This window comes from Pteropus vampyrus, unplaced genomic scaffold (assembly GCF_000151845.1).
Source record: "Pteropus vampyrus isolate Shadow unplaced genomic scaffold, Pvam_2.0 Scaffold98, whole genome shotgun sequence".
NCBI classification, from domain to species: Eukaryota; Metazoa; Chordata; class Mammalia; order Chiroptera; family Pteropodidae; genus Pteropus; species Pteropus vampyrus.
Genome location: NW_011888879.1, coordinates 4,953,333 through 4,968,209, shown reverse-complemented (window position 1 = coordinate 4,968,209; position 14,877 = coordinate 4,953,333). Strand labels below are relative to the sequence as shown.

General features: G+C 43.2%; 1 protein-coding gene across 1 annotated transcript in view; it reads right to left on the bottom strand.

Moving 5' to 3' along the window:
• Positions 1-987: 987 nt before the first annotated feature.
• The window catches only part of FAM129A (family with sequence similarity 129 member A), a 125,568-nt gene continuing 111,678 nt past the window's right edge, over positions 988-14,877 (bottom strand). The window contains exons 10-15 of the mRNA XM_011364571.2: positions 14,276-14,316; positions 12,277-12,438; positions 10,553-10,663; positions 8,583-8,690; positions 4,741-4,852; positions 988-2,190 (exon numbers count right to left, since the gene is read on the bottom strand). Of these exons, the coding sequence (XP_011362873.1) occupies positions 1,085-2,190; positions 4,741-4,852; positions 8,583-8,690; positions 10,553-10,663; positions 12,277-12,438; positions 14,276-14,316 (1,640 nt within the window). The 3' untranslated portion in view covers positions 988-1,084. The remainder of the gene's footprint in view (positions 2,191-4,740; positions 4,853-8,582; positions 8,691-10,552; positions 10,664-12,276; positions 12,439-14,275; positions 14,317-14,877) is intronic.

Below are 14,877 nucleotides of genomic sequence, written 5' to 3'. Positions count from 1 at the left end.
TAAACATACTTTCAACATTCTGTGCTGAACTCAAAGATATGAACGAGCACTGTGTCCTGCAGGGAGTGGGGCGGGGTGGCCTCTACCTTGTCTACCTGTAAGGAGTTCTTTCACAGACTGGGGCGGGGTGGGGTGGGGCAGGGGGAGGGGAATTTGAGAGTATACTGATACTGATTATTTTTCACCCTTTAAGACCTAGAAATCCAAGAAATTCTTAATGGGAAGGTAGGAAGGGAGATATTTTAATTCCTGGTTAAATGGTTCAATTGTGGGACAAGTTCTCTAAAGAACCGATATAAACTTGCCGATGATGATCAAAACAAGCTCTTAGGACTTATATTGGGATCTAATATTAAAATTTGTGCAAAGAAATTTCGAGAAGTAGTACTGGGACTGAAGCTTTTAGGAAATAGCCTAGTATTTTCTGAAAGACAATATAATGCTTCTTTAATCTCTTGGAATTAAGTCCATTCCACTTTTAAGATGAACAATTATAGGTCACAATCCACTTAAAAATGTGTTTGTGTCTATTTCTATTAAAGTATAAGTTCCAGGAGAAAAAAATGGATCTTGCTAACCACGGATCTCCAGCGTCCGGGACATAACAGGGACTCAATTAATTTGCTCAAAGACTCGACAAATAATTTCTACTTAGGATAATTTTTTTTAACATCTTTGGAACTTGACGGTATATATCTTGGCTTTGTTCTTTCTTTCCCTCTAGTTCTTCCTCTCTCCCTTTCCTTTTCCTTCCTTCTCTCTTTCCTTCCTCCCTCCCTCCCTCCCTCCCTTCTTCATTCTATTCATTTATTCACTTTATTCCCTTCTTGGAATGAACCAGGACTATTTCAACAGAAAGACAGAAAGTTTTCATGTCACGACAGAAAGCATATTATTTGAAAAATGGCATTTTTCTTTTTTAGATTAAATTCCCTTGGATTTTTTAATTTATACTGAACAGAGCACTTTTTTTTTTTTTTTTTTTTTTTTGGGGAAAAACCCCCATGCACCCCCTAAGCGTGTACCCATAACTAACCCATTAGCTGAGTTTGTTCAAATAAACGCTTTTGCCTAATCGTCCCTTTCACTCCTCTGAGGGCTGCTCTGGGGAGCTCTCCTTCGCATCCTCTCTCGGTGAAGCTAGGTTGTCAGTGTCTGGAACATTCTCGACCACCCACTGACACTCATGAACACGGGGGCCCTTTACCTTCCCTGCATCCACACTGGCAGGAGCCTCGGTCGTGTCGCCTTTCCCTCCCACTGCTGCTTCTTCCACAGCGACCACGCTCTCACTGAGGCCAACAGGGTCAGAACTTAAAAGGCAACCCCCTTGGGGCATGGCCTCGCCCTCGACAGCGCACATGGTCCCTCCTTCGTGGGTGTCCGGCCCGGAAGCCCTCCCTGCAAGCTCCCCCTCAGCAGGCTCTCTAGCCTCTGCTTGCTCCTCTGTGGGGTCTGGGCCTTGGGCACCCTCGCTGAGCCCTCCGCAGGCTGACTGAACCTCTGCAAATCCCCCCAACTCCGAACCACCGGCCTGGGCCTGGCTCTCCCTGACTTCACTTTCTCCACAGTTGTCCTGACTGGAGGCAGCTACTTGATCAGCCTCTGTGTAGATTTGGGTTGTTTCCTCTTCTTTTTCAGTTTCTTGGGGAACGAGGGTCTCCTGATTTGTGCCTTTTTCAATTGCGAGGGTGGCAGGCTCCATTGGTACTTCAATGGTCACTGTCAACAAATTTCTGAGTTCCTTTAAGGAGCCTGAGGCAGAGATGGCTTCTGGCTTTTCGTGGGCGGGTTCTTCGTGCTCAGGAGTCCCTCCAAACTCCAGCTCTGATGAGTGTGTGCCCAGGGTTCTTGCCGTGTCCTCTGTAGCCACAGGATTCACCACTGGGTCATCCGTGCTTGAAATAATTACCTGCCCATCCCCACCGGGGTAAGAAAGGCTTTCTTCTTTGCCCTGCGGACTGGGGACTCCAGGCAGCTGCTTTTCCCCTGACTCCTGGAATACGTCATTACTCAATGTCTCGTTATCCACAACTCCTGGCAGAATGGCCGAGGCTCTCTTGGCAGGGCTGGCCTGGTTTGACCCTGCAGGGGTTTTTAGATCAGTTAAGCTGGACACGCTTTCACTGGGCAGGGCCATGTTGTCTTCAAACAAGTTATGTTTCTTCAGGATGGCAGCTTCCTTTATCACTGAGAGATACCAGGAAATAAGACACAATATTAACACTCTGCCCTGGCCAATCAGATTTTCTGATTTTATCCAGAAGCCAAATTCCCCTCTCAGCTTTTCCAGCTATGCAAATGTCTCAAGTTCAACTTCCAGTTTATAGCCACCCTCTTCCAGGTAGCTTTCCCTGATGACCACAGCTTGCACACTCATTCCAAATTCTAGACCTCTGTAGTGTTCATTCATTCATTCCTTCCTTCACTCATTCATTAAGTCAAACAGCAAACACTTAGTGGGTTTGACTATGGGACAGGATCTGGGAATCCGAAGATAAATAAAACATGGCTTTTGCTATCAAGGAGTTCGTAATCCATAATGGTATCATCACTCACAGAGGCCCCCAAAGCATTTTCTTAGCTGTTAATATATGTGGTTCCAGTTTGTCCACCTTGACTGGAAGTCCTTTAGGGCAGGGGCAGGGGCAGGCCTTACATTCTCTGCTTTTTGTCAAAATGTGTAATGGGTTCTCAGTAGTGCACATGCAGAGAGAATTGTGTTGATCCAAAATGGATTCTAGGTACTTTTGCCAAAGCTTTTCCATAAACATCTTTGCCACGAGCCTTTTTGCAGCAAATATTTTTGCCACGTAACTAATTGGCTGTATAGAAATTTTGCCATAAAAAAGATAAAATAACTGGTTGACTGTTTGTTTGTTTGTTTGTTTGTTTGTTTTTGGTCTGTTTGGTTTCATTTATTCATTGATGGATCAACCATCATAAAAAATAACAAAATAACAGGTTGACAGTTTGGGGTTTTTTGTTTGTTTGTTTGTTTGTTTGTTTGTTTGTTTTTTGTCAGTTTGGTTTCATTTCTCCGTCAAAGATGTGGTGAAGAAAACTAATAGTAGTGTTCTTAAATTAGTATTTCTTCCAGATGGTGATGATTTTTGTCCCAAGTTAGTTGGTTTCTTATTTTGAAACGCCACATTGGGAGGAGAAAGAGGGACATTGAAGGGCCTTTTTGAGGGTTCGGAGTTGAACCCACATTTCCCACAAAGCAGACAAGTGCTTAGATACAATCCACAAAGTAAAATCAGTTATTTGCGCAACATTGCCATGAATCTATACCCATTTTAAATATATTCAAGTATTTTGTATTTTTCAATAGTCTTTTTAATTTCATTATTCATCTTTTATTTGTCATAATTTTATCATTTTTATGGCAATATTGCCTTACAGCCAATTGGATATGTGACAAAAATACTTGTAGCAAAGATGTCAAAGGCAAAGATGCTACGGCGAAAATACTGGACACATCTAAAAATAAAGATCTGTGTACAACCAGCTCGTTCTTAGAGGCCTAGAAAGGAGTAAAAACAATAATAATAATGACAGTAGCTGACATTTTTTTACCTTAGGTCTCTGCTTATGGCTATGGAGATTGTACAGTGCCCAAGAATATTATGTTCTATTACATCAATTATATTAGAATCTTATATTCAAGGGGGTGCCATTCACATCAGAGACAGCATGGATTTGTGTATTCAGCATAATAATTTTCCAACAGCCAGCAGCAGAGTGTCCTGCTCGCTAGTAAAATTAGTATATCATGGCAATTTGTGGACAGAGAGTAATCACGTGTCTGGAGGAAAGAGGCCTTTTTCTAATTCACCCAAATGTGCCGTGGTGGACTGGCTTTGATTGAGCTCTTCCTCTGTGCAGACACTGTGCCGACATCTTTACATTCCTTATCTCATTGGATCCTGTGATGAGCTACCGAAACCTGGGGCTTGCTCCTGGCGAGTTTTCTTTATGGAGGGGTTTTGTGATGCTCAACACCATCCCCATGGAGACCAAATATATTTTGGGGGGGCCTACAGTTTTATAGATGGCCCTCTCCATCATATTTCTGTAAAAGTTCTCCTATCCATACTCCACTCCAGAGCAAGGCCCGATTCCACAGGATGTTGGGTGCTAGAGTCCTAGCAGGCCTCACAGAGTACTGTGGCATCGCCCTGTGTCTTTTTCTGCCCAGCTGTGAGGAGGTGAAGAATACTGGGTGTGCGTCTCCTGAGAGAGCAGCCGCTGAGCCCTGCTGCTGAAGTCACCCCCTCCCCGCTGTGGGTGCGTTTGTGAGTCTGTGTCTCAGAAGAACCCTTTCTCCTTCATTCTGCCTGGAACTGCTAAAGAAGACAGCTGTTCATGATACGCCCTGGGTTTAACCTCTCTATACTTCAGCTTTCCCATCTGAGAAATGAAGCTTAGCATTCTCGTCTCACAGGGTTCTTATTTGTACTGAAAGAGAAAGAATACCCAATGGGCCAGCACAGCATGTGCCGCATCACAGCTGCTCAGTCAAGGTTAGTGCCCCTCCCACATCACAGCTGCTCAGTCAAGGTTAGTGCCCCTCCCCACATCCCTTCGTTTTCTCTCTGTCCCCCCAGCCCGCTGATGTTGATTTCCTCTTCCCCTCTCATACCTGTTGAGAAAACCTAGCCGACCTCCCTGCGTCCCGTTTCAGGAGCACTCTCCTCTGTCTAGAGTTCCCTCCCGCACCGGGTCAGCCTTCCTTACCTTTCAGAGCTTCATCAAGGAGCATCTGATGTAATATCTCCTCATAGACATTTTCCACATGGATCATATTGGTGTGATCTGCGAAGATGAACTGCTCATATTTCTGAAGTTCCTGGAGAGCGAGAGATAAAAGGGGACAAGGCACGAGATGCCAGTTCATGGAGGAGTTATGGGAAGGCAGAATCCCACTCCCGACGCCCTCCTTGGCCTGTGTGTGGCACTCGGCCATTGGTCACCCCCTTCCCTTTCCTCAGTCAACATTCCTGATAGTGGCAAAGGCTCTAAGCACTTCAAGGCGGTGCTTAGAGACCCCGAGATTTTGATCACCTTAAGGCCTTGTAGGTGAGTCTGAGGCCCTCCTTTGATTTTCTTTTCATCATAATCGAAGTGTTTCCTTCTTCCTTTTTATTTAAAATGCCAACAGCACTTTACCAAGGTATATGTTACACACAGTAAAATACGCACATTTTAAAAGTAACTCAATGATTTTAAATATGTAAATAAATCCATGAAATCAAAACCTGGATCAAGACGGAGGACATTCTATCGCTCTCATGCTTTTTTCCCGTCTGTATCCCTCAAGGAATAAATGCTATTTATCACAGTAGGTTATGATTTACAATTTATCTTTATATAAACAAAATATACGATTTCAAGTTTTTCTTGTTCTTGAACTTTATATAAATGAAATCAAATTTTTTTGTGCTTGTTTTCGAGATGCATCCATGTTGCCCCATATATCAGTAGCTTCTTCCTTTTTATTGATAAAAGGCATTCATCATATGGCTAACCTAAAATTTTTTATCCATACTCCCATTGATGGATATTGAGATTTTCCCCCCATTTTTTGACTGTGACGACTCTAACTGCTCTGAACGTTCTTGTGCATGACTTTTGTAGGTTTAAGGACTTATTTTCCTTGACTAGACACGCAGCAGTGAGACTGCAGGGTCCTAGAACAGATGTTTGTTTAACTTTATTGGAACGAGGCCCCTTTTCAGTGCAGGGACTCGCTAGTCAAGGACCCTTTGGGAACACTCTGCTCTTCCCCTCCAACTGGCCTGGCACCCACCAGTTCCTCTAAGTCAGCCTGGGCAGGGTGCAAGATCCTTCAACCCTTCCTGCTTTCCAAGGGTTTCTGAACGGCTTGTCTGTTATCAGCATGAGGACAGGGCAAGGGTCACAAAGCATCAGATCATATCCCAGTGATTAACTCAGTAATCCTTGCACCTGACGGTGCTAGAAAAGAGCTCCTGACATGTGGCTCTGAGAGAGCCTGGGATTTGGCGGGTACAACAGGTGATCAGAAGTCGCCACATCCGGACAACTCTCAGTGCCAGGATGTAGGGATCTGCAGTAGCTCAGGGCCAGATCACAGGGGACCATTATGGGGTCCCTTTACATGTACCCTAGAGGAGACAGGAGGGTCTAAAAGACAGGACTGACACACAGAGAAGTACTGATTAGAAAGAGCACTGGCCAGGGGACCAGACACAGCCCTGGACTAGCTGTGGGACCCTGGGCAAGCGTCACCGCTGCTCTGGGCTTCTCTCTTCCTCTATGAAATGTGGGGCAGAGGCTCATGTCACCCTTTTACCTTCCCACAATGGTCTCCCATTCCTTATTCCTCTGATTGTTACTCATCCCTGCTGACTGGGAAAAAGCAAGTATCTGAGCAGTCCTCCTCAACCCCATAAGCTGGGGCGGCCACCCTCCTGGGATCTCCAGCCATGGCTCTTCCCATAAGGCTACTGCTGTGCTCGTCACAGGACACACACACACTGTGAGCCTGTCTCCTGCCTCCAGGCTGTCAACCCCAGGTCAGCAACCTGGATCACACCTGACACACTTTTAATACATGTTTACTGAATGAACAAACGATAGACCTTTAAAATTTCAACCAGCTAAATAATTCTGTGGAAAGGAATAATTTCTAGAGAAATTCAAACTATTGTGATGTGTCTAGATCTTCTATATTGAATAGATTGAACTGTGACATATGTTTAATTCCATGGACCAAGTAAATTGAAATCCCCGAGGATGTGTCTTAGGGAGTTAGAATTTTTTTTAAAGCTCCCCAGGCAATTCTGATGAGCATTTTGTGTGGAGTAAGTACCACAGATCTAGAAAGATGGACCTTACAGAACCAAGGGAAACACACGTTAGTAAAACGAAGGCTCCTTCTCTGAAGCAGATGCTCCTCTAATTTACCTCTTCTGTAATTCTGGATTTTTGAAAATCTCTTGACATTGATGTCATACCCTGCATTACTGAAAACTCTGGGTCACAGTTTCTTTTAGAACCACTCTCTCTTGATTAAAAAATCACAAGAGCCTCTTACAGGTGGGGTACAACTCTGCTGATTCTCGGAGAGATGGAAGTGGACAGAAGGGAGACTTCTAACCCTTTGGGGTTGGAAAAGGACACCACCTAGAGCAGAAAGGGTGGGTGCAGACATGCCCAGAGGTGGACAGAGCCATCCTCTGCCCAGCTGGACTTCTCCATCCACAAGGGTCAAGGGACAATCACACAGATTCTTTACTCCCCTGACTTCATCAAATCCTTTTAGAGGAAAGAAATACACCTCAGAAATAAATGTCAGGGACTAGATATGCTGATGACTTTTCTTTGAAGAAAAACAGTATTTACAGAATATAAAAATGACTGAAGAAATTGCCACAGTAAAATAATTTGTGTGAAAGATCTTAATGTTCCAATGCTTGAAGACTCTGGAAGCTGCTGAAAAGCCCTTTTTAAATTCTAAAAAGCTCTTTATCATTTGCTCCAAGAGGAAGCAGGCTTCGTAAACCTCCGGGCTCATAGATCTTTTCTGAAATGCAGAAGTAGTAATAGTAGCAGTATCTACCATTTACAGAGTGCTCACCATGTTACCTACCAGTCAGAGTGAGCTAGGTTCAAACTCTGCTGGTTACCAGCTCTGTGACATCGAGCCTGTGACTTAACCCTTCAAGTTTCCTCATTGAGACAATGAAGACATAAGCAGTACTTCCTCAAAGGGTTGTCCTGAGAATCACTGAGATAATCCATACAAAGTGTTTAAGGCGGTGTCTTGCCCATGATAAGCACTCATCAAATGTTAATTGGATCATTCTAGTCTTCTCAACCTTAAAAAAGATACTGTAACATATTTCTATCTCCATTTTCTAGAAGATGAAATCTAAGCCAAGAGAGAATAAAAATGACTTGCCCAAGGTCCCAGGGCCGATAGCTGGAGAGGCCGGAACTTGAACCCAAGCCTTGGCTCAGCCTCCTGAGTTGGCTCACCCATTACTGTTCCGCAGACTAAGTCACACCTTTACAACCATGGCTGTCACTGGTTGCCTGGTGTTCAGAGCAGCTTTTAAATGGTTTGTTTCATTGATTTCACTAAAGAAACATTACCGGATTTAACAGAACAAATATCATTCTGTAATCAGGTTGTTTAAGGATTTTTTTCCTAGATGTTGTGGTTAAGTTTCTGAGGACATGTCGGACCTATGAGTCATACTATAATGAGGAACACCTGATATTCTCAGGTGTTCTACAGCAACCCTTAGCTTGGCTCAAACTGAGCCTTTGGGATTTTGTCTGATCCAGGGGTTGGCAAATCTAACTGCTTGCTTTTGCAAACAAAAATTTATTAGAACACGGATGTGCCCATGTGTTTATGGATTATCTATGGCTGCTTTGGAGCTATGACACCAGAGCTGAGTACAGAAAAAATATGCTGCCCCCTATACTGTTTGCAAGCACATCATGGCAAAAAAAAAAAAAAAAAAAAAAACTTGCTTGAACTTCACAGGCAATAAGAGCAGGCTCTCTGGAATAACCCATCCCCTTACTGGTTTGCACGTGGATGCCAGTGCCTTCTGCACGGTGGGAAGTGTGATTTGAACCAGTGCCTTTTGAAATATCTTCTTCCGGATGGTGCTGCTGTCATAATCATATTGCTGTCAATACAGAGATAAAAACATATGCTAAATAGCAACATTGCAATCTGTTAACTTTCACTTAAACAAAAAAACTCAGCCGCCCGCCTCATTTCCCTTTCCCTCCACAATTTCCAAGGACCCTCGTGCTGTTTCCAAGGTCTCAGAGATCTTTCTATACAATTCTCTCATGCTCTAGGTAGAGATTATGACTGATAATGATCCATTTTACCCTCCCTCCTATGGACATGAAAACTGAAGCAAGATCAAAATAGCAACTTCCATGTTATAAAAACATTGAGGACAGAACTGGGTGGTGAATTTGTACTTTGTCACCCTGTCTTGGGTGGGTCCCTGGGAGCCCTGGTCATTTACTTATTTCCCTCTGCATCCTGAAAGCAGGATTAGTGGGTTGTAACGACTTCTACAAGGGAGGAGAGGGTCTGGCTCATAGCTACATTAACACAGTGGCATGCTAACCAAAAAAGCTCCTAGAACAAGAAAGATGATGGTTCACTTTGTTCTGCATGGAACATCCAAACCCAGAGACCAGTGTTTGGTTTTAGACGTCACTTTAAGGGGACTACAGACAACCTGGAGCAGAGTCACAGGCATGTAAGCAGAATGGTCTGGCCAAATAAAGAATGGTTGAAGAGACGAAGGCACTTATACAGGAGATAGTGACTTGGGGCCAATTACAGCTCTTTTCAAACAACACAAGGCTACCATGTGGAAGAAAGATATGAACAAAGTGGGCAGAACTCAAACCATAACTGGTGAGAACTTTGGCTTCACCTGAGGAAGCACGTTTTTGCCGCTAAATGTGTCCAGAGAAGAAGTGAACTATTCTGAGAGGTATAAAGTGTCCTGACACTGGAGGTGATATTGATATTAATACTATCTTTTCTTTCTCAACTTCAAGTTCATTATTATTTGTGTTGCCATGATAGATATTGGTTTTAATCTCAATGATTTGTTTGTCAGAGTTTCCTACTGCCTGTGAGGCCTCAGGATCAGGTCTGAAATTCAGGGACCACCTCCTAGGCTCCGTGAACTTTGATCTCCTGCTCTGAGCATTGTTTAGGGAAAGTAGGTAATAAAAAATTAGGGCGCTAGGTTTAAGGATAGTTTAAGATCTAGGTTAACGATTGCCTAGCTTGTTGGACTTACGTAAGTCACATTAACTCTTAGAGAGTCAGTTTCCTCATCTCCACAATGGGACACATTCTAATTATCTTTTAAGTTCTTGTGAGGATCAAATGAAACACAATAGGTTAAAAAATACTTTAAAAATATAGCATATATGTGCAAGCTGTTGTTATCAAAACCATTTTGATATACATTTAAACATTAAGCACATTAAAAACAATTTCATATGGCAGGTATCTTTTCCTTGGAGTATTTCTTTGCCTGGAGATTTTGATTTTTCTAAAAAAAAAAAAAAAAAAAAAAAAAAAAAAAAGGCTGGCTAATTTAAACGGGTTTCACTATACTGTAAACTATTTGAAGAAAGGGGCCGTGCCTTGCTTGTTTTTCTATTCCATCCAATATCTACCACAACGCTTCGCTTATAGTTGTCGCCAATAAATATCAAGTGCAATTGCTTTGAAAGTAAGCTGGGACATGTCACTTCAGCTGGTGAGGAATGATGTTGGAGACCTGTGGTCCATAAAATAGCCACTAGATGGCAGAAGAGGCATGAACGTTGTGCTGGGGGAACCGCTGCTACGTGACCGTCACTGGTACCTCATGGAGGAAAGCGGGGAATAGACGAGAAAGAAAAGAGGCAAGTGAAGGAAAGAACTTGCTATTTCCCACCTAACAAAAGAGCCAGGGGGCACATTCTTACTTTAAGCTTCCTACCAATGAGAGAATGGTTTTACCTTTAAGACGCGAAGCTTCACCTTCTCTATTGCGACTGCAGTCTTGGAGGGCTCCCCTTGGAGATGTGGGGAAAGCAACTGCTCAAAAGTAAATACTGCATTCTCCATGAGCTAGAAATCAAAGCAACACAGAGACAGAGCACAGTCAGAGGCTGCAACCACTCCCTCCGGGTTTGTCAGAGTCGGCTGGAGAGAAGGGAGTGGATGACCATCAGAGATGGGTCCCCTAGGGCACTATGAGAGTGACTTAGGGTGACAGGTCATCATCCTACTACCTGGACTGTGAAATAAATAGGCACATGGCCAGGGTGGGATCAGTAAGAGACCAGGAAACACACACATGCGTACATATACGTGTATACGTGTATGTATCCCCTCTTCTCATCGCTCTTCCTTGAATGGGTAAACCCAAGACCATGGGACCGAGAATGCCATCGTCTCCCGACGGGACCGAGAATGCCATCGTCTCCTGTGGTCATCCCCTTCCTCCATTCTCTGGTCCCTGCAGCCCGGGCTTAACGAGATGAGGTGGGACTGTCTCCGATTATTTTTTGGCTGTGTTAATTCTGCGCCTCCACTTTTAGGTGGATGTAAACCATCCCAGCACATTTCTCTCTCCACTTTCCATCCTGCCATCTCTCATCTCTGCCAGGACGGGAAGGGAGGCGCGGTCGGGGCTGGACGTCAGTGGCTGGTACGCCCGTGGGTTAGGGAGTGGAAGTAGCTCAGCTTTCTTCTTCTCTGCACTAGTGCCTAGATCTGTCTCACCAGGGCTCAGTAGTATCAAAGGGACTTCTGTTAAACTATTGCCCAATTTTGTTCGTTGACCATCTTTAATCCCTCACAACTCAGAGAGTAGATAATAAAATGTATTACTTAATCCTGCCTAAAACTTTAAAAAAAAAAAAGCTCCTTTCTTTTCCAAGCCTGTGATCCCATGGCATCAAACACATTCTCACAGCATTCTCAACACTGTAGTGAATTTATCTAAGAACCTGTCTCCTTACCAGCTCCCTGAAGTGGGATCTGGCATGCCTGACAGTAAGCGCCCCTGGAAAACCTGTGAAATAGAATTGAGCTCTTATGGCTTTAACGATCACACCCTTCCTTCATTTATAAATCTCTGTAATATGGAAGGAAATTGTGTTATTCACTCCTGTTCCTTGTGGGGGAAAAAAGGAACCTATCAAGTAAAAGTAAGAAATCCAAATATGAAGCTGCAATTGACTGATTGATACTTAACTAAGTTAGGGAATTAATTTTAAGCCAGTGGATCTCAATCCTCGATGCATAAGAGAAACAGTGAGAATCAGAGTAGGGAAAGTTTTTTTAAAAAATTATTTAAATATTTAAATTTTTGAATTATTAAAAATTTAAAAATAATCAAATATATATGTGTATATAATCAGAATCACTGGAGGTGAGGCCTAGACATCAGTATTTCTTAAAGGCTCCCAGATGATTCTAATGTGCAGCCAAGGTCAAAAGCACCGATTTCACAAATCAAGTAATTATTAATTAGTGCCACTTTATTTCCCTGAGATATTTCCGCTCCATGACATCCAGCAGCATGGAAGAAAGATGAAGCCAGCTGGAGGGAAAGAATATGCCCTCACTCAGCGTGGTGACTAATGCAATGGGCCACAGCACGCCAGTCCCATCTGCCAGCATCTGCTTCCCTGTTGGCTCCTCCTCATCTCCATGGGTGCCCCTGCTGCTCCCACCTCCTGCATGTAGTTCTGGGTCCTCTGCACCACCAGGTCGACGTGGGGGAATCTGAAGCGGCTCTTGAGATCCTGCAAGCGCTCCTGCAGCTGGTTGACTTTACTATAACAAGGTTCCATCTTCACGGAATCCAGTGGGAGATTCAAAAGCTGGTTCAGATGCTGCATTTGGTGAAGAGAAAAATGAAACACCTTCAGACTTAGAAGCAATATTACATACGTATTACGTAAACTCTAAACAATCAAAAGTATGTGACTAGATCGAATTGCTTATCAGATCTCCACAAGCGTGACATCTTCAACTGTCTTATCTCCCTCCTTCAGTGGGTCCCTGAGGCAGCTCTATCGCTAGGACAGAGGCTGAGAGAAGAACTAGATGCACAAAGGGAGGACTGAGGGGTACATTTAGGGGGTCCCCAGTCCCCTTAAGTTCTTTATGGTCTCCTTGCTCCTACTTCCAGAAATCAATAATTAGGCAAAGAGGCTCTTTATTACATGGAATTACTGCTGGGCCCATGACACACACACACCCCGCCCCCACCTCCCCCAGCCTTCTTTAATGAGTAGGATCCATTCTCAGAAAACTCTGGGGAAGTCAGGATACCCCCTGGACTCCTGAACTCTGGGAGCAAAGCCAGAGTCCTCACAGTTCTCTGAGGTTGTCACTGCCACCTGGCTTCCCACTACTGTGGCTTCTCTATGGTGTTAGTAGATAGGGAGCAGGAGGTAGGAAGAGGCCTGGCCTGGGACAGGTATCCAGTTTTAAAAACTAGGGTTCCGCCTCCTCTGGTTTGCACAAGAGATGACTTGATCAATGAAGCCATGTGGCTTCCAGCAAGAAGACAGTGACAGACCTCGTCTGCTAAAGATCCTAAGTGTTATCACCATAATCTTTATACAATGAATGCATTTTATTTTCTAAGCTTACTTAAAAATAATGTTAAAAATTGAGTATTGAAAATCTAGAATAAACAGGACAGTGGGTAGAGAAAGAGAAGACAGAAGAAAAAGTGCTGACCGTGGGGGTCTAGGGAGATTTGGGGAGTACCTGGGGTGAGGGTGAAAAATATAGGACATGCTGTCTGATTTTCAGGTCACAAAAAAAGAGATAAATCTAGATTTCTAGATTTCTCTAAACAGGAATTCTAAAAGAGCCCATTCTCATCATCTTTGTAATGGGAAAACATTACTTCCTTTAAAATGTGAGTTATGGAGAGCTCCACTAAAGTGGGATTAATGACTAAGAGCATGCTGTTGAACTCATCACACGATATGTAATGTGTCTATTTTTAAGAAACAGCAATTAAATAGACAAGAGAGGGAAAAAAACGGGTCACCACTTTGCTCCTACTTACGAGACTGACACAAGTTTAAATAAGTGATCACACCTCTTTCTGATGGGAATATGAGGAAGAAAGTCTTCTGCCATATACAGTTGGTGGAAATGTAAAATTTAAATCCTTTTTCGAGAATGCAAATGGAAACATCTAGTAACATGAGAAATGAAGCTGCTTTTCACTTTAGCAATCCTATCCAAGGAATCTATCTCATAGAAATGAAAGCACCTGGCATATAAGAAAATATCTAACAAGGTGATTTAGTGCACTTTGTTTGGTGCCAGCAACATTTGGATGGTTAAATAAATCATACATAAAATATTATGCAGCCATTACAAAGAATGATTTAGAAGAGTTAACTTGGAAACAGTTCCATGAGGTATTTTTGAATAAGGATATTGATTAGCAGAGTAGTCTATATAAGATAACCCCATTTTTCCGAGAGCAAGCTATCTAAAAAAAAATAGCCTATAAATGTGTAGTTTTGTATACTATCCTAGCATGAGGGGAAAGTACAGAGTGGCATATGCTAAGGTGTTAACAGTAGTTACTTGAGAGGAGGTAGGTGGCGTGGGGGAGAGGAGGTAGGTGGCGTGGGGGGGAGGAGGGAGAGTAAAGGCAAGTTAAAAAAAGACTGCAATAAGAAACCTTAAAATACTCACAGAACGATCTCGTTTGTGTATAGTGACATGTGTGGGTATGCCTAAAGAAATAAGAAAGGAAAAGGAACAGAGGTATCTGGTTTTATCCACCGACTTATAGGAGTGTCCTTCATGGTATGTCAAGTATAAAACCAAGTTGGTAAGTGATGTCTGTCAGTGTTTCTCACTTTAGGGTGCATCAAACCCTCTGCAGGTCTCCTTAAAGCACACTGCTGAGCCTCTCTCCCAGAGTTCCTGATTCAGGAGATCTTTCGTTTGTTGGTGGGGGCCTGAGAATTGGCATTCTTAACAGCCAGGTGATTATGATGCTGCTGGTCCAGGGACCACGTTTTGAGAAACATTGTTTTTTATCATGAGTCCACATTTTTGCAAACAAACCAACAAAAAAAATTGTATATAAATGAGAATATATGCTTATATAGTTGTATGAACAAAGAAAAAAGTCTGGGAAAACACATACTAAGCTGCTTATATCAGTTAATTGAGGGAGCTGGGAGTGGAGGTGGCCTAGGATTTCATGGTTATGGGTGATTAATTTGGCCTGTGTGTGTGTGTGTGTGTGTGCGTGTGTGTGTGTGTGTGTATCTGAGTATGTTTACATA